Here is a 23,663-nt window from a genome sequence, read left to right on the forward strand (position 1 = left end):
ACTCCGGACTTTTCAAGATTCAATGGACACTTAATTTTGAAATTCCTATCTCATGACTCAGAGCACAGGTTTTCTTGAACTCTTGCCATATGTTTCTAGTACTCTTTTATGCTTTGTGGAGCTTGTTGACATTCATGGACATTCTAAGTAGTACCATCTGTTACAAACTTCTCTTATTCAGCTGATTGGTAAGTCGTGTCGCTGAATCTATTTGAAAGTCCCTCCAAAACTGTTTTTTGTTCTTTGACTACATTTTCAAACTGCCAGTGGCCCGTTAGAGTAAATGCATTTTGTTCAAAGTTTAGTCTGGCTCCCTTCATTATTTCCAATGGGTTAAATCTAAAAAGAAATGAAAATTGAGTTATTAGCTGTTAAAGTGTGTATACAGTTTTTGGGACACCTTGTATGTATATATGTGTATAGATATATCAGCTTTTATATATGTATAGATAGAAATAACAAGATATCAAGTCATGTACTTTAAGTGATGACATCAGAGCTGAGTTCTCAATTTGTTAATCTGCATGTGCTCGCAAACTGCTTGAGCTGATGAGGGACCCTCTAAGCTGTCACACAGCTTGCTAGAAACAAATTTCCCTTCTGTTGTCTTATAAAGAAAGACAAGTTAGTTACTCTTCATGCCTTCTGGAAGAGGTGTTGGATATGGCAAGAATTGTTTCGACTTATAGGCCTACTTCATCAGGTTGATCTAGAGCTAAATACTATAAAACACTTTTGCGAACACTGTTCTGTCATTGAAACTGCTATTTAGAATTCACTTGTACTCCTGTCTAATGAATCCCTGCAGACTTTCATTGAACTGCAGTTTTGAAGTTGTTGGCCTTGTTTCTCCAGGGATATGTTATAACAAGTGAAAATTGTCAATTTACAACTAACTAGTTTTTTGTAGAACAGTAACTAAGTTACTTTGTACTTATTGGAAACTTAAACTTGCAAGAATATTTAATATTTACTGATAGTTGAATCAGTATCTGTTCTTTCAAATGTTTTTTTTTTTTTTTTTAATAGTAGCTGCAAACTAACATTTATAACTGGCAGTTTTGTCACATATGGATGTCTTTTCCATAAAGAAACAAAAACTGACCCCTTCCAAATGAGTTGCTAATAAAATAGCTCATGACTTATGAAGGGTTTTCAGTAGGGGGCCATAGTAAATTTAATTGCTTTTAAGGATTTGATTAAATTCATTTGTGACAGTTCCTTACTCATTATAACTAATAACTTAGAGAAATGTCTATATTCTTAATAGACATTAGATTTAAATAGGACTGTTTCAATAATGGTTCTGCATTTGATTCCATACTCACCCAACCTAAAATCTTATACAGTTTTTATTTCAGGTTTCATTTCACTAGTCCTCTCTACTAAGACTTGTAGTATTCAGTGTATTCCGTAACTGTTTTACATGCGTCCTTCCTATAATGCTATTTGCCTTTCTCTTGTTATATAATATATTTGTTACATATATATATATATATATATAATCATGATAAATACATATTTATATATTACATATAATATATATTTGCAGACATATTTGCATGAATATATTTATATAATATATATTGATATATATTTATATATATTTACAAAATATATTCATATAATATATATTTAATACAATATATATTTTACATAATGTATATTTATATATGTATATTTACATAATATATATATTTAAGATATATATTTATATAATATATATATATATATATTCACATAATGTATATTTATGTAATGTATATATATATATATATATTTACATAATATATATTTTATTAAGATATATATTTATAATCTCCCTTGATCTTACTACTCATTCTGATGATATGCCCTTTTAACTTGAACAGCGTCAGTCTCGCTACGATCAACCTGGGGATAACAACTTTGGAGGTACTGACAATTACGGGTCAGCAGGAATGGGCAGCAGTGCTGCCAGTGCCATGGGTGGCGGTGGCGGCCCACCTATCAGTAGTGGTCAGATGGGTGGTGGACCAAATGGTCCACCCAGCTTGTTCAATTCCAATATGGGAGGGAACATGCCTGGGGCTGGCAACAGTGGCATGCGAGGTGGTGGAGGAGGAGGAGGCGGCGGAGGTAGTGGCGGCGGCAGTGGTGGAGCTGGCGGCGGAAGCAGTGGAAGCGGAAATAGTGCTGACAGAGGTAACATGATGGACAGACGCAGAGAGAATGCCAACAGAGAAGATTATGCTGAGATGAAAAGAATGCGGCGATATTAAAAAAACAAAACAAAATGATACAAACAAAAAAAAAAAAACTTTACACCCATGCCATTGACATTATTTTGACAGCAACTCATTTATCTTAACTTTTACTGTAAATGTATCAATTTATTCCTGGAGAACTTAATATCATGTAGTGGACAGTAGTAAAACCATTACTTGTTGGTGTCACCATCCTTGTGCTCTTCATATCAGTGTTTCACTGATTATTCATAGTCTAAAATAAGGATTTCATCATCATGACTCTAATTTTGTCATATTCATTTCGACTTAACCGTCTAATAAACATTGTGACCTTTAACTTGAATTTTGTGCCTGATTTAACTGATTTTTTTTTTTTTTTCCCATTTTATTTATTAATTTTTTAAAAATCATTGTTTCTTTATAGAAGTTGTATTATCTTGGCAAAATGTTCTTTTGGGATCATTCTGATGATCTTATAAGTCATTTCTGACTTTACTTACTGTACCTATAAACTGAACTTTACTGAAGATAATACAACTTTAAGTGTTACTGCCAATGACTTGAGTTTTTCCATCTCACTAATGTCATTGTCTCATGCAGCAACTTTAATAAGTGAGCTCCTTAAATTATTCCCTATCTTAGTGTTAAAAAGATCTTGCAGGAAAAAAGTAAAATGCAAAAAGTCACATGTACTTCATAAGCCACTGTAATTTGGCCTGTTCTTTGATGATGCCATCTTTTATTATAAGCTCTGGCCACTTAACCTGAAGCCATCCCTGGCTCATCTGTAGCACTGGGAAGCTACTTGGTACATGGTCTTGTTCCTAAACTATCAAATTTGGTTGTCAATATGGTTGTTCGATTCATCTTTTAAAGGGAAAAAAAATTACTCTTTTTCTCTGATTTGCTTCCTTATAGCACATTTTTTAGATTTCAGATTTGGCATGTCATGGTTGAGAACTTGATATTGTTGGGGTGTTTCCTCTTTAGCTCCTCCCTCTTTGCTGTTTCATTTTTTTTAGCAGGGTTTCAGATTTGTCTAATTTCAATTCAAGATTTACATAGTTAGTGGTAAGGAGTCCCTCACAATAATTCTTTGTTTAGCTGGTCATAGCTCTGGGGAAGTGTATTTTCTTAAAGTTTGAAGTATACTGTGTGACCTGTTACAAACCAAGAGTAGTATTGTAGTTTTACATCTTGTATTTAAATGTGTGGGGGTGTATTTTACACCACCCCTCTTCCTTGAGATATTTGATCATTTCAAAAGTTTTTATATACTTAATAATTAGTTTTCTAAAGAAAAAAGCTAATGCTTCAAACTAATAATGCTTCTTGTGATAATCTGATAGAAATAAAAACTTCAACTTCCCTTCCTCTCCTTCCATGACATGCCAAATAAATTTTTATACAATTAGATTTTGTGCACAATTTCTCAGTCTTGTTTTCAACAAGACACATTTGGCAGATGTATGTATCAAGTGTCTAGATACTTGGACCATACACACTTTCTCTTAATTATCTTGTATTCTAGGATTTCTATTCATTTTAAGATATTTCTAAACTGGGGGGAAAAGTACTCCTTTGAGAGAGCAAGGCAAATTTCTCTAATCTTAGTCTCCAAGTATTCATCAAGCATTAACTTGTGCAAATTGAGGATTATGAAATGGCAGTTTACTAGTGTGAATTGTAAACCTCATCAGAAATATTCACTGCTTGACTTTTCATTTCTTGCTTATCCATTTTGTCACACCCTGAAGTGGTATTAAGGAATTGTTTCATTTGCTATTACAATGAAACATTTTAATTTTTTAAATGTAAATATTTAAAATGAATCACTATATACATTATATATACACATATATGATGTATATAGGATGAGATATTTGTTGTAATTTCAAACGGTCATTGGAAGAAAAAATGTTTTCTAATTTTGCAAAGCAAATAGAAAACAATGGAATGATTTGCTTAATATCAATTAATGTCTGAAGACTTAAAAAAACTGCTATAATTTTTAAATGTCAATAAATTTGCTACTCTGATTACTGTGCTAATTTTTATTTTTCTCTGGCTATTAACAAAAAGAAAGAAAAGAAAAAAAAGTTAACATGTCTCTTGCAAGTTGTGACTATAAACAGTTAGGTCACACATGTAATGGGTGAAGCATTCCAAATACTTGAAATTTCTGCAATCATTTTATGTAGATATGAGTTATCCAACACTTTGCATAACCATAGCAATAGCTCATTTGTGCCACCATCTGCTCAAGTATACTGGTGAACATTAGTATACTAGTAGTACAGTGTATCTTTTTAAAGCAATACCTGCTGTTAATGGAAGTAATCACTGTAAAATTTTTGCTGTAAAAGTCTAGTTGAACTGGAGGACTGGGAACATTTTCTGTAATGCATGGGCTCAACAATTGAATGCAGGTTATGTTTACTGGCTTGTCTGATTTCAGAATCTCATTAAGTATTATATTTAAATGATTTTGGATAATGTCATAATTGTAATGTTAAAAACTTGGAAATTTGAAAGTTAATTTGTTACTATTGAAGTTAGTTACTATTGAAGTTTTTACATAATGAAATTCTTCAGACAAGCTGTGATAGATGTTTTCTGTTCAAGAAAGTGTCTGTCACAAACTTATGTGTACTTCATACTTTACATACTGTGTGTGAGTGTGTGCACAAGTCAAAGTAACTGTGCACTTGTCTAAGAAACTGCATATGGAAATACTATACTGTGGTGTGTGAGAATGTGTAGGAGACTCTGTGTTTTAGGAAATTGTCTCTGTTTAACCCTTTTGTTACTGTAGTTCTATTCAAATGTACCCCTTTCAAATCATTTTGAAAATAACGAATATAGTAAAATAACTTTGACCTTAAACTGATGTTTGGAACAAATTAACATGAAATTTAAATGGAAAATTTTAAGCCTGTGTCTTAAATAGGGACAATCTCGGATGGGTTGGTATCAAAAGGGTTAAGTAAACTCTCTTTCTCTCTCTGTTTAAGTGAACTGTCTCTTTCCAAGAAAACTTATTGTGTGTTTAAGAAAACTGCTTCTCTGTGTTAAAGTAAACTGTCTTCTGTCTGTATGAAAACTGCCTCTCTCTTTCTGTTTAAGAAAACTATCTCCAGATAGTTTTCTTAAGTACACATGTTTAAGAAAAACTACCTCTTACCACTCTTTCTGTTTTTTAACTCTTCCTCTTGTGTTTTTTTTTCTTCTTTAAAATCTAAGATAATTGTCTACCTGTAGAAAACTGTCTAGGATAGAGTGAATGTGGTAACGAATAATTGTCAGCCAATTTTTCTATATTGGCATAATTGGTTACAGTGTTTCCCCTTGGTAAGTATGGAAGAAATCGATGATTGGCAAGATAATGGTAGCTCTTGACAACTCGGCACAGATGATAATATCGAACATAAGTTCTTTTGTGAAAGATAATACTGCGCCATTTGGTCGTGTCACTTGTGTTGTATGAATACTGGTAGGTATTGGAAATTGTATCAGCAACAGCATTATTGCAGAAATACGACATCCAAGCAAAGATACTAAATTGTTATGACAAACAATTTGATGATTTCACTTAGATTTCCACGTAACCCAAGCATTTAATTTCAAAATGATATGAGGGGGTCTTGAAATCATTTCTACTTGGATCAGTAAACTTTTTATTTTGCCCTATCTACTCATCATACTCCCACCCCCCTATTCCTTAACTCTTTTCATGTAGTGCCTTCTTTTTAAAAGTTGATCCACTTCAATCACTAACTTTGGAACGAACTTGTGATGCCTGAAGCAATATCCATCCCTCGATCATTTGATTTTCTGAAGTTCTTTTGATTGTTTGATTTGATTATGAAGACTCGAAGCATGGAAATCCTGAAAGTTTCCAAGATGAACTTTATACCGTATAAGCTTTTTCACCTAAGTTTGATACATATATTTCTTGACCTGATATATATATATATATATATATATATATATATATATATATATATATATATATATATATATAATACATACATATATATATACAGTTATATTACATGTGGAAAATTACACCGAATAGTCCTTGCTATAAAGAATGTCACTGAAAAATAGAACTTTTGAATGATATTGAGAAGTATTATGCAAATGAAATACCAGCACCTCTGATATAAAGAGTGAGGGGAGAAATTCACCTGATAAAATGGGGATTTCTTCTGCAATTATATCTTAATTTCCTGCAATATCATCGACCGTTTTTCTCCTTCAACGGTTCTGATTCTCTTCCCATTTGGCGAACAGTACTTGTGCAACTTAAGTTTACATAAGAATTCTTGATTAGAAAGCCATTTAGTTTTTTTTTTTTTTTTTAAATACCTCATACTTAATACTGATGGCTGGACTCTGTTCATTTTGGCAATTACTTTGAAAAACTTCCCATGCAAATTAAGTGTCTGGAACGCTTTCTAAATTCTGTCCTTGTTTGGATGAAATACGAAGTACCTTGTTGGAATATGAATTACTTGGAGAATCCTTGTGCTACTGATTACCAGCATGTGGATCTGAAATGCAGGTATGTATTCAACTGGTCACCACTGTTCTATAAGGCTTATACCCTAAAGCTGTTGTATGGTAAGTGGGTTTGGCCAATCTATGTTGTAGGGAAGATTTAGAGCTTGCTGCTTATTCTAACCCCTTTTTTTCTTTTCATCCCAACCCTAAATTCATTGTAATGCTTAAATATGTGTAATGAATTTTGTAATTGTTAGTGGTCTATTTATCTGATACTTGTTTTGGCATATGTCGAGCATAATTCTTGAGGATTCCATTTTTGAATATTTGGTCAAAGGTGCTTTTTTTTTTTAAATTTTCTAATATAGTTAACTATATTCATTGAGATATTTCTCTATGTTTCTCCTTTTGATTGTTTACTGGATGTTATAGGAGGAATTAATGTTTCAGCAACTATTACGATTTTGGTTATTTTTATCAAGAATTTTATTAGCCTTGTTTTGCCTCATGTTACATCTATACACATACAGATTTGGCAAAAAAGAAAAAGATAGTTTTAAATTAGATATTTGATGAAAATTGTTTTTTTTTTTTTTTTCCCCCTTCACCTTCTTACTTAGTCTGAGATAAGTTGATCTCAACATGTTAATTCCATCAAACTGTTTTTCTCTTTCGTTGCTTGTATAGTGGGTAAGGAAGTCAGTCCTTTACTTTAGGTTATCTACACAACCATGAAAATACCTCATGATGACAGGTAAACTTGTATTTTTGATGTAAAGTCAAATGTAGATTGATTGAAAGCATCCTGTCCATAACAAATTCAGTATGTCCCTTGTCCTTGATATAATCTCTTTTCTATCAATCTTTGAGTATCTGTGAATTCTACCAATAACTTGCTTTCTTTCTTATTTAACCCCTTTAGCATTAAGAATTACTCTGTCAAATGTAATGCTAATTTATTCATATTGCTTTGAATTATGCTTTATCATTTAACTTCAAGATTTTGATGATGTGATTATTTTTAGAATGATATTGTAGGGTAGATGTGAGAGGCTACATGGCCAATTTGAATATATAACTAGACGGAATATTTAGACCTGTTATAGCCAGTTTAAATGTTAGAGTAAATTAGACCAGTTTTAAGAATTTATTAAAATTTGATATTTATAATTTATAGGTCTTTTTTTTTTTTTTCGATCATTTTTTAAGAGAATATTTTTTTCTTCTTGGTTCTTGTCTTGAAAGTAAACAGTATTTAATTGTAAGTTTCATTTCAAACTTACAAATGAATTTTGTTAAGAAGATAGTTGAGTGTTAGAAAGTTAATAACTGAGTAATTTTAATTTTTTTAGTATAATATCTTTTTGTAACTGTCAAAAGAAATAGTAATTTCTTAATCACTTTCCAGTGTCACTTCTGTGAATTCATTTTATTGTAACTTATTTTCCGTAGGAAATATATTTTGTACCAGGGTTTTTTTTTAATTATAAGTGTGGTTATTTCAGTAAAATAGGTTTCCAAGTAATGCTTAAACATTTTAAAATGTCATAGTTAAATTCTTTCCATTCAATATGAAGGAACAGTAGCGAATATTTAATGGTCTTACACTTTGATTTTACTTGAAACTACAATCAAGATATCTCAAGTTTGAATGGACATTTCCTATTTTTTTGCAAGCTGAAATGTCAACTTGCTAACTTACTATAAATATATTTGTAATGAAATTAATTTCTGATTAATATTTAACTGTTTGTTTGTTGATGGATAAAGTGTGTATCATGTATGAAAGCATTTTTCCTTTCGTCATTTTTAAAATGCTTTTGATATCAATTCACAATTTATTTTCTGGTGACTCAATTCCATGAAGTATTAAAGTTGATTGTTCTTTTTATAACTTGCTCATTTAGTTTTTAGTTCTTTGGTCTTTCTGTCAGTCTTATATACACTTTTAGCAAATAAAGGTTGATCTAAGATACTTGGAATTCGGTTTCATTGATTTCCATCACTGTTGCTTTTTCATCAATTCTTTACAAAATTGTTTTAGGAAACCATAAATTCTCATAACAAAATTGGTGTATTAAACTGTGCATGTTTATATGAAACTTAAATGCTTTATTAATTTGTGCTTGATATTTTTTTTTTTACATTTTTTTCTTCCCAAAATACCTGGATTCTGTCTCAAGATCCCACAAACTGATATTGATAACTGGATTTAGAATTCTTAAAGATTTCTCTATGAAGAATATTGTTCCCTTTTACTGTGACATCTGTATGGCTTCATGCAACTGAAGCAGATGGCTTTTGTCCAAATGACTTACCGTGACCATAGCATGTAACAGTCTTAAAATGTACAAATATTTATTTGAATTTATTTTTGTAACAAATATCAGAACCTTTGGTGTTTGACCAAGCACTTAAACTTGGAAACCTTTTTTCATTCCCTCTATCTATAGATTCAACATTGATAGTATATATTAAGTATTGTGACCATCATCAGAAGTCGGAGATACCCAACATCTTGTAATGTTAATTTTATTACAAGAAACTCCTAAATACATATAGGCATCATCTTTTTATTTCATTACAACTTGCAGATACTTGTAAATAAGGTGATACCAGTATCTTGTAATATCGATTTTATTACAAGAAACTCCCAATTACTTAAAAAATACGATGTATGCATTTAAGCTCAACCACATTTTGAAATGAGAATGCATAATAAATATCTGAAAGAGATTCATCTATGTAGATTTTATTTTCAAAGTAAAAAATTCGAAATTTAAGATCTTATTTTTTACACAGAGAGGATTAATCTTGCTGAGTTCAGGTTTGACTTTTGCCACTTGAAATGAAGTTATGGAATGGACCAGAAAAAATGGTAACATAATTCCACAGTTTCAAGTGTTTGATCTCTGATAATTGACCACATTGGTTTCTGTTTTAAGATTGGATTACTGATAAGGAAAGAAGGGGACTACTATTGTTTCTCCAAGCTGAACATGGCCATGAATCTGGAAATGTCTGCTCCTGTCTACTTCTAGACAGTTAGTACTGTTGTATTCTGACTAATGTTGAATTCTTCTAGCAGCTCATTGTGATAACAGCTATTCTGATAGGATCACTCACTAGTGACCATGTCTCTACTTGGTAAGTAAACTATTTTGTGATGCTGTCTTTTCATATTGAAAAAAAAAAAAAAAAAAAAAAATCAGGTTTTTTAAAAAATATATATCTCCCCTTTTAATCCTTTTGAATGTTCTCTAATATTTCCTCTTGATTAGGTAATTAAGGGAAATTTTAATTTTATAAAAATACTAGGAAACTTTCACAACCACATGTCAATGAGTGCTATAGCTTTAGAGCAAGAATGAATAAACAGTTTGTATATATGATTAAATGTCTGAGGTGTTAAGGAAGTAGTTTTATTATCTTGGACTATTAATCTCATCTTTGAGATTTTTAACATACCCATATACTATTCAACCATTGGATGCCTGTTGTGGATGTGTACACAGTACAAGACTAGATTTTAGCTTATCTTGTCCTCTGTAATTGTCCAGGAACGACAACAGCTGGCATTGATGATCAAACTAATTAAAATAGTTTGAAGACAATACAAAATTGTTTCTAAAGATGAAGTGAATAGTCTGAAAAATTCTAATCTTGAGTGTGTGTGTGTTTCTGTGTGTTTGTGGCTTTAAATAAAATACCAGCTCTAATTATGACTTTCTCTGCTCTGCATACATTGTGTTACCAGTTACCAGTTACTTCAATTTTGCTTTTTGAGAATCATCGAGCAGACAACAAATGAAGTAGTGAACTTAGTGCTTTTGTGAAATGCTAAGTGTACATTTGTTTCACTTCTATGAAATATTTTTAGTTTGCTTGAAATGAATGTACACCCATTGCTGTCAGTGTTTCACTAAAATGTTACAAACTAGCAATTCTTCACAACTTTCTTTGTGATTATAAAGGAGAGAAGGAGACTCTAAATACCAGAGTAAAAGGATTTATTGTACTCTTTAGATTTATTTTTACTTACCTTTTCATGCATTCATCTAAATACATTAAGGTATGGTAGCTACGTTATACTCAATAAAGAAGTATATTTTCATTCCAGAAGTGTCTGTCTCACTATCGGCTGAGTATCCACTGATTTTATCTTCTTTGACCAACTGCAGTGGAACGTGTTTTGTTACTTTGCAGTTCTGAAAATTGTAACCTATTTGGCACCTGAAAGTGAACCCTAGTAAGGGATCCTGTCTCTTGTTCTCATGATGCCCTTGAATTATTTAAAGCAGCTGACCTTTCATGAGAAATTTGATTCATCTGAAATGATTTAATTATTAATGTTAAAATTATCGAACTTTTAGCTAACTTGGGCAAGAATTTTTGGTTCTTCTTAGACTCATGGAAATGTGGAAATATTAACCTTTTAGCATTTAAAATAGCCATATCCAACTTTTATACTCTGCCTGTTTTTTGTTCAAATTGACCAGATATGGTCTCCTTCACACTCTAATCCTTCTACCAATAAAAAAAATCACATTATTGAAATTGCAAAGCTATGAGGCAATGCATGATTAATAGAGAAAATGTGAATAATTAAGCATTACATTTGATAGTAATCTGAATGCTAAAGGGTTAAACTTTCAATTCCATCTCCTGTATTTGTATTTCTTATATCGCTTGAAAACACACAACCTATGTGGAATCAAGTTACTTTTTGGTTCTTAAAAATCTGAGAGCCTCTGGTATCTGATACAAACGTCAACTTGTAAAGTGTTCTAAATTTAAAACTTTCCATCAAAATTCCATTCTAATTTATTTTCTAGACATCAGCTTGATAATGACCAAGTTACTTCAGTAAATTCTTCATCATTTTCAAGATTAAATGAACCAATGGCACACTAACTTTTGTTACCATATTTCTGTTGAATTTGAAAATTTTGAATTTATTAAAGCAACTTGGTCATTAAGCTGGTGTTTGATAATGCAAATTAGCATGAAATTTTAATGTTTTAATTTAGATTACTTTGAACCAGAGTTGGTCCTGGGTGGGTTGGTCTCAAAATAGTTAATGCTCTGTCAATGTAACAAACACTTATTTCACTTTATAAAATTGACATTGTATTAGAAGGTATTAAAAAAAAAGGGTTTATCAATGTGAAATTTATTAAAGAAACGCTATAGTAAAAGGGTTAAATCAAAAATCTAATCCAGAAGTTTACTAACATATTGTTCTTACAGAATTGCTTCTACCAGATCCTCCTTCATTGAAGACCTTAAATTTAATTTTGATTATTTTTAATGCTGAAAAATAATCAAGTTTGTGGAATTTGCTGTTATGTGTTATCATTACAGTTAACATTTAATTGGAATTGATGCAGTTAGTAAACTGGCTGTGTGACTATAACTCCATAATATTAATGTTTTATTACAGTTTACATTTAACTGGAGTTGGTACAATTTCATTGACTCCATGGTATTAATGTATTCTATCACATTTTATGTTTGAGTCGGTACAATTTTAATAGCTATGACTCCTGCTGAAATTCCACAACTATGGCATAAAATGTGCCATTACTGGAGTTGGTACAATCTTGCTGGCTCTGTTTTATATATGTTTACATTTTATTCAACTGTTTGACTGCGACCCAATGACTCTGGTCCAAGATGGATTCTATCAGTTTTCTTTGTTTTACTTTCATTTCCCTGAAAAATGTAATTAAAATGTGTTCAGTTAAAATGAGGGAAATATTGATTACTTGTTTAACTATTTGTGGCTGTTTTTTTTAATGGGATTATCTAATGTTTTACTTAATTTGGGGGGTTTTAGCAATATTTCTACAATGGTATAGACCAGATGGTTTGATATACGTGTGTGTGTGTGTGTGTGTGTGTGTGTGTGTGTACGTGTACACATGCACACACAGTGTTATGTGTTGATCAACTGGTTAATTTTTTGGCATTGACCAGCTGGTTTTCTATAGTAAATAGTGTTAACCAGTTGGAGTCTCATTATCACCCATGATATAATGGTTTCATTTTAAATATGATCATTCTTGGGCAAGTTGGTATTGATGGGATAAAACAGAAAATGAGAAAGTGAAATTTGCTTAAACAATGAATAAATGATAGTGTACGTTTCTAGAAATGGACTGATAGGTAATTTTGTACATCATTCTGTATTCATATTCCACATCATTACGATCTAGTTAGCTTACAAATCAAATTTCTTATTGTTCTATATGAAAGGGCTAGCTAGGTATTTTGTTTTATTTTATTTATTTTTTTTTTTTTTTCAAAATTTTTTTGCTGAATGCTTTTTACTAATGTTAATGAAGCTGGAATCTCCATGTTAAATAATCAGACCATAGCAATGGAGGCGATTTTCTCCAAAAGCATATGATGTATAACGGGGTATTTGTAACGAGTGTGCGAATCCCTTTTGTACAGCCTTGTTTCTAGATGAACTTCCAGAATGCTTACTACAGCCTGAGCCAAATGAAAACATTTGTAATATAATGAACTCTCCTGCTGTTTTGGACCTAGCCACATTGGGATTCCATCCTACAAAGGTTTTCAAGCAGTGTACATGTAATTGAACTGAATATTCCCTGCACACCTGACATATTTTGTCTTATTACTTTTCAGGTATGTATATTTTCCCACTAAACAATATATAATTTTTTAATAACATTCCCTTTTAAAAGAATCACATTTTTGTCCCTTTTTATCACCCACTGAAATCTATATGAATTCCAACCGTTGCAAATAGGATTATCAAGATTTACAATATTTTGATTTGTATACATTTAAAACAAAATTTTTGCCCCCATTTTAAAAAGAATCAGATTATGCTGAATCTCCTTTTATAGTTTGTTCTTTCTGGTCAAGGTTTTCCTTGTCGTTTTTTTTTTTTTTAAAGTAAAATCTCTGAAGCAAGTTTTTCTCAATCAAAAATCAAACACATCCATACCTCAGATTTACATATGTTGAATTCTGTGTGATTTAAAAATTTTTTCATTTCATTCTATCCAGAGATATTCCTGTAAAATTTCCATTATATTCCCCCAAATTTTCAGCAGGACATGTTTGGGATAAAATGTTTAAATTTGTGATCAAACACAATTTACACAACTTAATTCGGTATCTTGTTTCTTAAGTTCAAATCCCTAAGTACAGACATTGCTGCTCATTATTGCATGTTAATAAATACTGATAGTATATTAGGAGTATAATCTAATTGCCTATAACTTCACTGACCTCTTTGATAATGAATTACACTCAATTTCTTGAAAAATGATTTTGTTTGGCTATTTTGCTACATATAACTTACCTGGTTTATAAATTTACATGGGCCTATATTACATGTGTGTCCCAAGTTAATAAACTATTTAAATAGAACTCTTTTGCAATGACCATAGAACAGACAGGCCTTTGTCAGTTGAACAGATTTTATAACCACTTTAAGCCAGTTCTCTTTATTCCATTTTTCTGTGGAAGAGATTGTACCTATTTTTCTATCATACTTGGGTATTTTAAATTCTCAATTCACTACTTCAGCTGGTTAGTTTTGGATCTTTGCTTTGATCTTTTACATACAAATATTGTCCCCTCTCCACATCCCATGTCATTTATCTTGCTGATGGAGCAAGTTTTATCTGACTTGCTAGAAAAGCTCCCGAATTTCATATCTACTTATAGAAAAGAGTGTGTGGTAATGTAGTTGTAGATAAAACTCTTAAGAAAATGTCCTTTGATAGTAGATGTACTGGGTCTGAATTGACAGGTAGCTAAACCATGTCATTGTGTTAATCTCACCAGTTATCTTTGCTTTTTATCTCTCATATTAGTAAAATAATGTATGCTTTGCAATTAATCCTTTTTATTTTTCAATACAAACATGTTTTGTTTCTTCCTCCCTTGATGACCTGCTACCATACTGTTTTCCTACACAGGCCTCATCCATAATGCAATCCTTCCAATTAGCTATAGCATCCTTATTGAAATAAACATTCTGTACTAGGAACATGACAACAGCACTGAAAGAAACACACTCATTCCCATGTCAAAGATAATTGACTACACTTCATCTTTGAACAGTATTCAAATCCTATAAGTGCAATATATCAGTTTTGATGTTGACCATGATTTAAAAAAAACAAATTATATATATATATATATATATATATATATATATATATATATATTGAAAGGATGCTGACTTGATTTGTGACCCACATAAGCGCTACAGTGCAATAAGTTCTTGCCTATCTGGGGTTGTGTACTTTACTCTGCATATTAATGTTTGAGAAAACATAACTGCTACAATACAAACAAATGCCTACCCTCTTTGTGGTATTATTTAACTGTCCTCATCTCTTACCTCTTCTCTCAGTTTATCCCAACCTTGTTTTGTCTGAACTGCACCTGTCATCCCTGTTCATGAACCTCTTAACACTTAATCAAATTAACCTTACCTTTTATCTGATCTGATGTAACAATGGGATTAAAATATGGAAAGCTACTGCTTCTTATACTAACCAATAAAACAAATCTGAATCAGGATCATTATACCTGGATAATATTTTCATAGGATTTTATGGACATTTGGCAGTTAAAACCAATTAATATTTAACAATATAGTGTTGGCTTTATTATCAATGTTATTTTATTTTAGTTTCACGTCCCTTTTCTTTTTCAAAATCAGCATGGATTGGAATATTTGAATATTTACTTACCAATCGATGTGCAAAGATTTTATAAAGCTGGATGCCTCTTAATGACTTACCAAATGAAGAATAACATGCTTCTCTATAAAGAATTTGCTTTTGTTTAGGAGTGAAATACGATGGTTGTAACAGGGTTTGAACTCTTGAGATTGTAATAATTCATTTTCAATCTTAATCACTGCAGTTTTATAATTTACAAAATTTAAATGGTTTTAAAATCTGAAGCAGTTATTTTAAATTGCATACATTCAGCTATGTTGAAATTTAACTCTTCAGCCTCCTTGTAGTTTCCATCTCTTGGAGTCGATGTAGCCAGACGGAAAATGTAAAAAGTAAAGAAGAAAAAACCCCACTACAGTTTTAGTGTTTCAAATTTTTGAAAAGTTATTTGTATCATTTTGGGTCTTAAGTTGTTGGATCCCAGTAGTTTTTTGTTTTTTTTTCTTCTGTAGATAGAAAATTAAATCAAAAGTTAAAAATGTAAAAACAAAAAATTAAAAAAAAGTTTTGTTAGCACTGTTGTTGCCAATGTGTCGATGCGTTGTTTACATGTGGTTACTGTGGGTATATATGGAAATTGGGGTAAGACTGTATTTATTAACTGTGTTCTCAAAAAGAATGACCTATTTAAATTTATAACGAGAAAATTTCAGGATGACCTACAATGGCAACATCTAGAATGTTGGTTGAATGAATTCTTGCTCTTTATATTTTTCAAGAGGTTTACTTGTGCATTGTGGAACATATTTTAAAAGAAGACCACTCACTTGTACACCCATTCCCCACGTAAGTGAATTCTGTTCTTGAAAAACACTTGTAAATTGAAACATGTTACTTGAATCTCATTTCTTGTTGACTTGTACTTTAAAAATTGAAATACATTCTTTTCAAAGAACTTGTTTCCAATCCAAGCCTTAATATACAACACCTGAACAACTTGGAATCATTTAGAAACAATAATTGGGATCCCTTTTATTACTTGGGAATTCTGTCTCATCAGACAAAAGACATCTTTTTGAAAATAGTCAGACTTCAGCAAAATGGCAGTACAACCAGATCTACATTTCGAAATTAGCCTGTAGATATGTGGCTAATATTGACTTGGTAAAATATTTGCTCAATATATTTCGTATGAGTTCAAGTAATTTTAGTATTCAAGCAATACTACAATCTTTATTTAGTTCATTGTTAACAAAGATCTGTAAGCCTTGGTTGAAGGAGAACATAATATCAGAGGTAATTTTGAGTTGTGAGTGGTTATTTTTTCTTCAGCAATGGTACTGCTTTATAACCATTATCCTCTTAATTAATCAACATGCAAATCCATTCATTATCGTCTTCCCTGGCTGCTTCAAAAGCTCACTTGATGGGCAAAATTCATGATTTTCTGAACCCACTGTGCACAACATTATGGATAACATAAAAGTAAATCGCACATGCTGGCCTTGATTTCCACACATGCCTTTCATGTTAATCTCTTTAATTTCTTTCATTTAGAAATGTCAATTGCATTTTTGTCTTTGAACTCGTTTCAAAAGGTTTCACATCATTAGGCACTGCATGAACCATTTATCTGAAAGCACATCAAAAATTGTTTTAAATATATACATTACCCTCTGATCTGTGAGTTGACCAGGTGCGTCATTCCAATGGAACAAAAATATAATTGAATCCGTCTTTGTCTAGGCCCATTCTGTTGGATTGCAAGTGTCAAATCCGCATTCACAAATCCCTTAAATACTCTGGGATTTTCTAAGATAGGTTTTGTCTTTCGATCAGCATTGCCACCAGAAAAGGTGGTTTCATCCATATTGAAATCTTGTGTATGAGTAAATCTTACCTTATGCATAGTTTCCTTTTATAATGTTTAGGTACTGTTTATATCAGTGCTTGGTGTGTTTTGTTTTCTGTAAGAGATGTGTATTTTACCACCTTTCAAAATAGTTGAACCAGCTGTTGCTAGCTGTAAATTCTGGGACAGCATCACTAAACTCTCTTCTTGAAGTCTTCAAATAAGATGGAACTTTTGAATGAGAGCATTAGTCATAAATGTCATCAACCATAATGCTAACTAACATTCTATATCACACTAGGGGTTGGTTACTATTTCAGGGTTAAGGAAGTGGAATGCTTCATAATTTAGTATTTGCCCTTTTTCATGGTGGCCATCGCGAAAGTAAGTTTGTAATGATTGGTGAAAGCACAGTCATTTGCCCTGGTCTTGTTTCTTCAAAATTTTCAATTTAGATTCTAAGATGTTGTCTTTTCTAATCTTCTTGACCCAGTCCACCAACGCCTTTCACATTTACATTTTACTTCTGTTCGTTTTCAGGACAGGAATAAAGTAATCCTTGTAGATGATTCAAGCTTTCTTAAGTGAGCTGGAGGACTGTAAATATGTTTTTAAAAAATACGTAATACTGCAGAGGTACTGTGGGGAAACATAAGTATATAGCAAAATTGGAATATTTCTAATTTGCACATTTTTTTTTTATATTCAGTAATAATTATAAAATTAAGATGTTTTAGTTAGAAACAGTATCTGTATATGATAGTTATACGTGAATTAAAATGGGCTCAACAAGCAAATTTCAAATTATTAATCATAGATGAAGAGTACAAAAAGCATTGTAACTTAGGAAGTCTTGACTAATGAGGAACGGGTGTACAGCAATGTAAGCCATAAAGAAGGTATGCAATCATGAAATTGTTTGTTGGAAAATATTTGAGAGAAATGGAGATTTATGTATTAGTATGCAGATATATAGTTTACTAAAATATATAGAAATTAAGCTAATTACAAGCTAATAAGCTTGTAATTAGCTTAATGTTTGTCTATGTAGCAGTGACATACCTAACTCTTAGTTGACTCCATCATTGTCCAATAGCTCTTGCTTTGTAAGTTGAGTCAGGTTCTGTTATAAAATATAGCGTTTATTGCACATGACATTATTGTACAAAACATTGAGGGAGCTGAACTGAACCGAACCTTTTTTTAAAATTGTAGTATTAGAATGGTACTTATGTCTGTAGAGTTAGTTAAAAATTTTAGTGGTTTAAAAAAAAAAAATTTTTTTAAAATTTTTTATTACTATGTAGTTTAAAAGCAAATATATTCAACAGATATTTGATTTAATGTCTTGTAATATTTGCTGAAACTCACAAATGACTGGGCATAATAAATTTTACTGTAAGGTCAGTAAAATAACAGGAGGTCCATACATTTCAGTTGTATACTGCTGCGTATGTGCTTCAGTTTTTATTTCCTTAGCTGAGCCTTTTTATGGTTCGTATCCTTTTTAATAGGACTTTTAACTGTGGGTTGGAGAGGTTTTCTATTTCTTGTTTCAGCATTTGCCAGCTGACCTTGATGATGTGATTTACCCTAGAGTTTGCCTACCTGTCCACTTATACATCACAGCTTTTATAGGTAGGTTATATATTCCACTGCATGTTTCACTTCTGGTTCTCTCTTAACACCCTTAATTCTGTTGAACTAATAAAAAAAAAATAAAAATAAAACTATCAATCACAAATTTCGTTTTTTCTGGTGATTGTAACAGATTTTTTTTTTATGCGTGTGTTGAGCACAATCAAAGATTTTCATTACAACTTAGAGTTGTTAACAACAACAACACATACAGACATACATACCATTAGTTTGAAGATAAACTGCACTTACTAGAAACTTCAGTTATTTATTAAATATGTGGATAATAACTTTCAAACCAATCAACTGTTTGAATATGGTTTCTTCAAGTGGGGAAAATCTTTGCTTTATTTAAATCCTTGATCTAAGGCTGTCGTGAGTGGGCTACAGGCTCATAACTTGTGCTGGTCCTCTTCAAATATGTTGCACACCTATTCAGATGAGTTTTAGGGTGTTTTAAGTGATGTTTATTGATTTAAAAAAAAAAATTTTTTTTTTTTTTTTTTTTTGCATCTGAATTGTATCTGCTTTTTGTTTCCATTTCCATTTCCCCCCTTACCTCAAAATACTCTCTTCTCTCAAATGTGTTACTGGCTGGGGGTACAAGCTACAATTACTTTAGGTAACAATTTCATCCTTTGCTGCACATTTGATTTTGAATGGAATATCATTTTTTTTTTTTCTTCATTAAAAATCTTTAATGAAAATTAACTACATTATTTAACAAATTGCTTTTTTTATAGTTTGTACATTAAAATAGGTTCATGTGATGTTTAGAACATTTTAACATGTTAAAATTTGATCACTGAGATATCTATATATATATCTATCTATATACATATATATATAGTCTATATGTATGTGACCACTATGCTTATTTCTCAATAGGCTCTGTATTGATGAGATCTACCCTGAGAAATGTGTTTTGGTATGTAATTGGGGTTAGGCATGTTTTTTTCTTTTTCAGGTAAATATAGACATAAAGTAATTTAACTACAGGTGTTAGGTTGTAATATGGTGAATTGTAGTTATTCAGCTTGTGCATATGTGACAGATGTGTGTGTTATGTGAAGTTTACTTCATCTGCAAATCTGCAGGTATCCTTTACGTCAGTTTCATTTTGATGACACTATTTTAGCCATTTTTGTGATATTAAGCTCTTGTAACTTTGATCCTAGTTTGTCTTCAAATAACATCAACTTATTTGGACTTTTCCATCAGTTTTACTTTATGCTTAGTTTTATATTTGCATGTTTGCCATGAGCCCAGAAGTCAGTATTATCTGGTCTTGAAATGCCTGTTGGACTGGCAAAGATATTCCGCATATATAGTTGTGTATTGTATCTTTTAACAGAAGCTGTATGTAGTCTGTACAATTTAATTACTTTAAAAAAAAATTTTTTAAGCTAAAATATGTTTGCAGAGAAACTCTCTCAGAAGCTGAATGCTGTTGCTTATGATAGTGGATATAGGGGAGGGCCTTTAGTTTATAGTTAGGATTAATAAAGAAAGTGTCACTATCTCATTTTTAGACATTGTATATCTGGAGCTCCACTACCAATATATCCTCTTGTTTAAGATAGCCTATTTCGAGGAAGGGTGTAAGCCTATTTCGAGGGAGGGTGTAAGAAGTTGATCTTGGCATCTACACTTGCATAAACCATGTGTTATTAACTATAACAAACATCACCTGTTTTCCTAGCAGTACAATGAGAGGAGTGATGGCGTAAAACACTAAGGTGTACGGAATCTAGAGCCATTTTGAATACAAATTCAACAAATCTATTTGTAAATTACGCCACACCTGCTTAAGAACCCCCAATCCTTCCACAACAAACTATTATGTGCCTTACCCAAGACATGTAAGGCATACTTGTTAGTTGCTATAGACAATTCCACTTTCCTTGCCACTATTATGATGCCTCAAAAGCTCTAGCAGCATATTTCTACGATGAGACGGTGAAATGAAGGAACTGCTGTGTCCTGATGTAGTCCACTACCATTAGCTTCAGACTGCTACGGTATCACACCTTACCCTGTTTAATCTCCGGTCACATTAATAACGTTTGACCACCTGTTTGTCAAAATCTGCCTCAAACTAACAATGATTATTGGCTAAACTAGTCCCTGGTTAATTACACCCAGTTAGTCTCGTATTCCCCCACCCTGGTCTATGAAGGAGTACTTTTGGCCAAGACAATGTAACCATCAGTGATAACATAAAATTATTATTAAAGTATGGCACAAATATACTCAGTTGGACACACATAAATAGAACTCCTTGACTGAAATATAGAATATATTGAACCTAGTTTTGTTTCTCCGTTCTTACTGAAGCCATCTTTTCATTCTCTCTAATTGATAAAATTTCTACCAGCAATGTGTTGTGGATCTGTCCCTGTGCTTATCTGTATGTAAGGCATTGTATGTTATGTGGTTCGAGAGGTTTCTGTTGGTATCTATGTCTCATGGCGCCCATGAATCACAGATGTTGAATATAAATGGAGTCTTCAGTAATTTGAGTGAATTCTGTATGAATTTGTGGAGCAAGTATTTGGCACTAAGACAAACTTAACAGAACTGGTTTTCTTCAGTGTTCAGTATGTGTGTGGTGTGTGTGTCCTTTCTAGAAAGGACTGTAGAGACAGTGCTTTAGGAAGCAGTGTGGTGAATAAAGGTATATGGTATTCGTATGGACTGACCGGATTTGATGGTCTAAAGCTTTGAAGGTCATTAAAATTTGAGAAGCATAACATGTCCACTATTTACAAAAGAACAGCTGATGTTAAAGTTAATAGTAAATCATTTTGCATGGGCTTGGTCTGCAATTACATAGAGCTATTGAGAGTAAGCTGCTTGAAAGTAAACTTATTTTTGTAATTACAAAACAGTTTATCGTTGTCACTTTTTACTGTTGCTAATAATGTTAGCATCCTGGTGTTGAATTGTGCTTTTTTTATTTTATTTTATTTCAAAAAAAATTTTTTATTGGCGCAAAGCAGCATTCTTGATGTTATATATAACTGCAACAGTAAGGCTATGATACTTGGTTGATTAAAAAAAAAATTTTTTTAAATTAAATAAATCTATAAATAATTAACTGGATGAAATAATTGTAGAAAAACATTCTTGTTCTCATTGACATTCTGAAAGAATTACATTTTCATTCTTCCTCCCACCCACTGTTTCACCTCAACCCATTTCACCGCAGTATTTTTATAATAGGAATTTATGCCTCAGTAGGCACCTATTTTATATATATATATATATATATATATATATATATATATAATGTACATTTAAGGAGGAACAAAAACTATAAACAGTAAACATTTGCTGATATGAGATTTTAAAAGATAATTCCTTTCAAATTTTGTCAGTAGTGGTTGCTTTAATGCTGGGTTTGTGGCAGAGATATTTGGAATATAAGTATGCGTTTTGATCAAGAAATAATATTCTGTACATTTGTCTTTGTTCATGTTCTGTGAAAATTAGACGGAAAAAAAAAAGCAAAACAAAAAGAAAAAAAACCCTTGTATCCTGATTACTGTATATTATTGTCAACATAAGTTTTCCCTTCCCATGACATTTTACCTCTTATCAATATCCCTAATTTTTCAGTGCTATATATTATAATTTTTTTTTAAAGGGGGGAAGACACATTCTTCTTTCTTTTTTTTTTTTTTTTAAATATCCTGTCACTATTTAAAATATTACTCACGATATTGGCCTCTTTGTCCAGATATCTTAACCATAATTAACATTTTGTTGAAAAAGAAATGCATATTGTTCTTGTTATGCAAATATAATGGAAATATAACCACTCATTTTATGAGGATCATGAACGAAATCATATTTTAAGATTTGCCTTGTATCCACTCTATTGAAATAACATTGTATTCAAATAGCTATGAAGTAGTTACTTCACTGTCTTTACTGTAATTCATTTACCCTTATGAAATTTTATTTTCAAAATTTATTATTTGTGTTTAAGCCTTTTTTGGCAATGTTTTTTCCCTATTATGTTCTATATTTAGATTTACAACTCTGTTATTCCTGGTAAAGGACCTATTATGATAATATTTTCTTTTTCCCTCCAGATTATTTCAGTTTGCTGAAAATAGAAAGGTGGTTTTATATACTGGACTCTCCAACCCACCTCTCTCTCCCCCTCCCCTCCTATAAAAAGTATCCTGTGTAGCACCATGCGTTTTTTTTATTGGATTCTGACTCGAGAAGGTAATTATATCCTTAATCTTTCTAAATGCTGTCCTCTATAATACTAAATAACTATAGTATTTTGTGAGTGATAATTCTTGTAACTACTTCAGTTAGTTAACAGTGACGATCATGTTATCTGTAGATTTGTAATTGTGACTATCTCTCCAATGTAGAGTTATTAGTAATTCTCAATTATCAGTTTCTTTCTGTGATTAGGTCACATAATCCAATGTTTTGTGCATTTAAATATCTTTTTAAAATTGTAATTTATTATTATTGGAAATTCATTTTAGTGTTTGTTTTTTTTCTTTTAGAAGTTTGATCCAGAGAAGGTATGAAGAGGAACCCCGAGTTGAGATAATGGATCACTTGGATGATGGACCTATGTGTTTATACTTCTGTGAAGTGGATGTAATATTATTTTGAAATGAAAATGTATTTAGATTTCCATGAAATGGACAGAAAGTATATTTAAACTTCTATGAAGTGAATATCAGATGAAAATATATTTTTATAATAAAGCTTGATGAAATTTTTAAA

General features: G+C 31.4%; 1 protein-coding gene across 8 annotated transcripts in view; it reads left to right on the top strand.

Moving 5' to 3' along the window:
- LOC106881973 (uncharacterized) overlaps positions 1–23,663 on the top strand; it is a 44,166-nt gene extending 20,503 nt beyond the window's left edge. For 6 of the 8 annotated variants that reach the window (XM_089343145.1, XM_089343148.1, XM_089343150.1 and 3 more), the window contains one exon: positions 1,872–4,267. In XM_089343145.1, coding sequence (XP_089199271.1) covers positions 1,872–2,261 — 390 coding nt within the window. In that variant the 3' untranslated portion in view covers positions 2,262–4,267. Of the gene's footprint in view, positions 1–1,871; positions 4,268–23,002; positions 23,142–23,437 lie in introns of those variants that run through there. The other 2 variants (XR_016238585.1, XR_016238584.1) reach the window with 1 other exon arrangement.

The sequence above is a fragment of the Octopus bimaculoides genome, chromosome 27, assembly GCF_046866305.1.
Source record: "Octopus bimaculoides isolate indiv1 chromosome 27, ASM4686630v1, whole genome shotgun sequence".
In the NCBI taxonomy this organism is placed as follows: domain Eukaryota; kingdom Metazoa; phylum Mollusca; class Cephalopoda; order Octopoda; family Octopodidae; genus Octopus; species Octopus bimaculoides.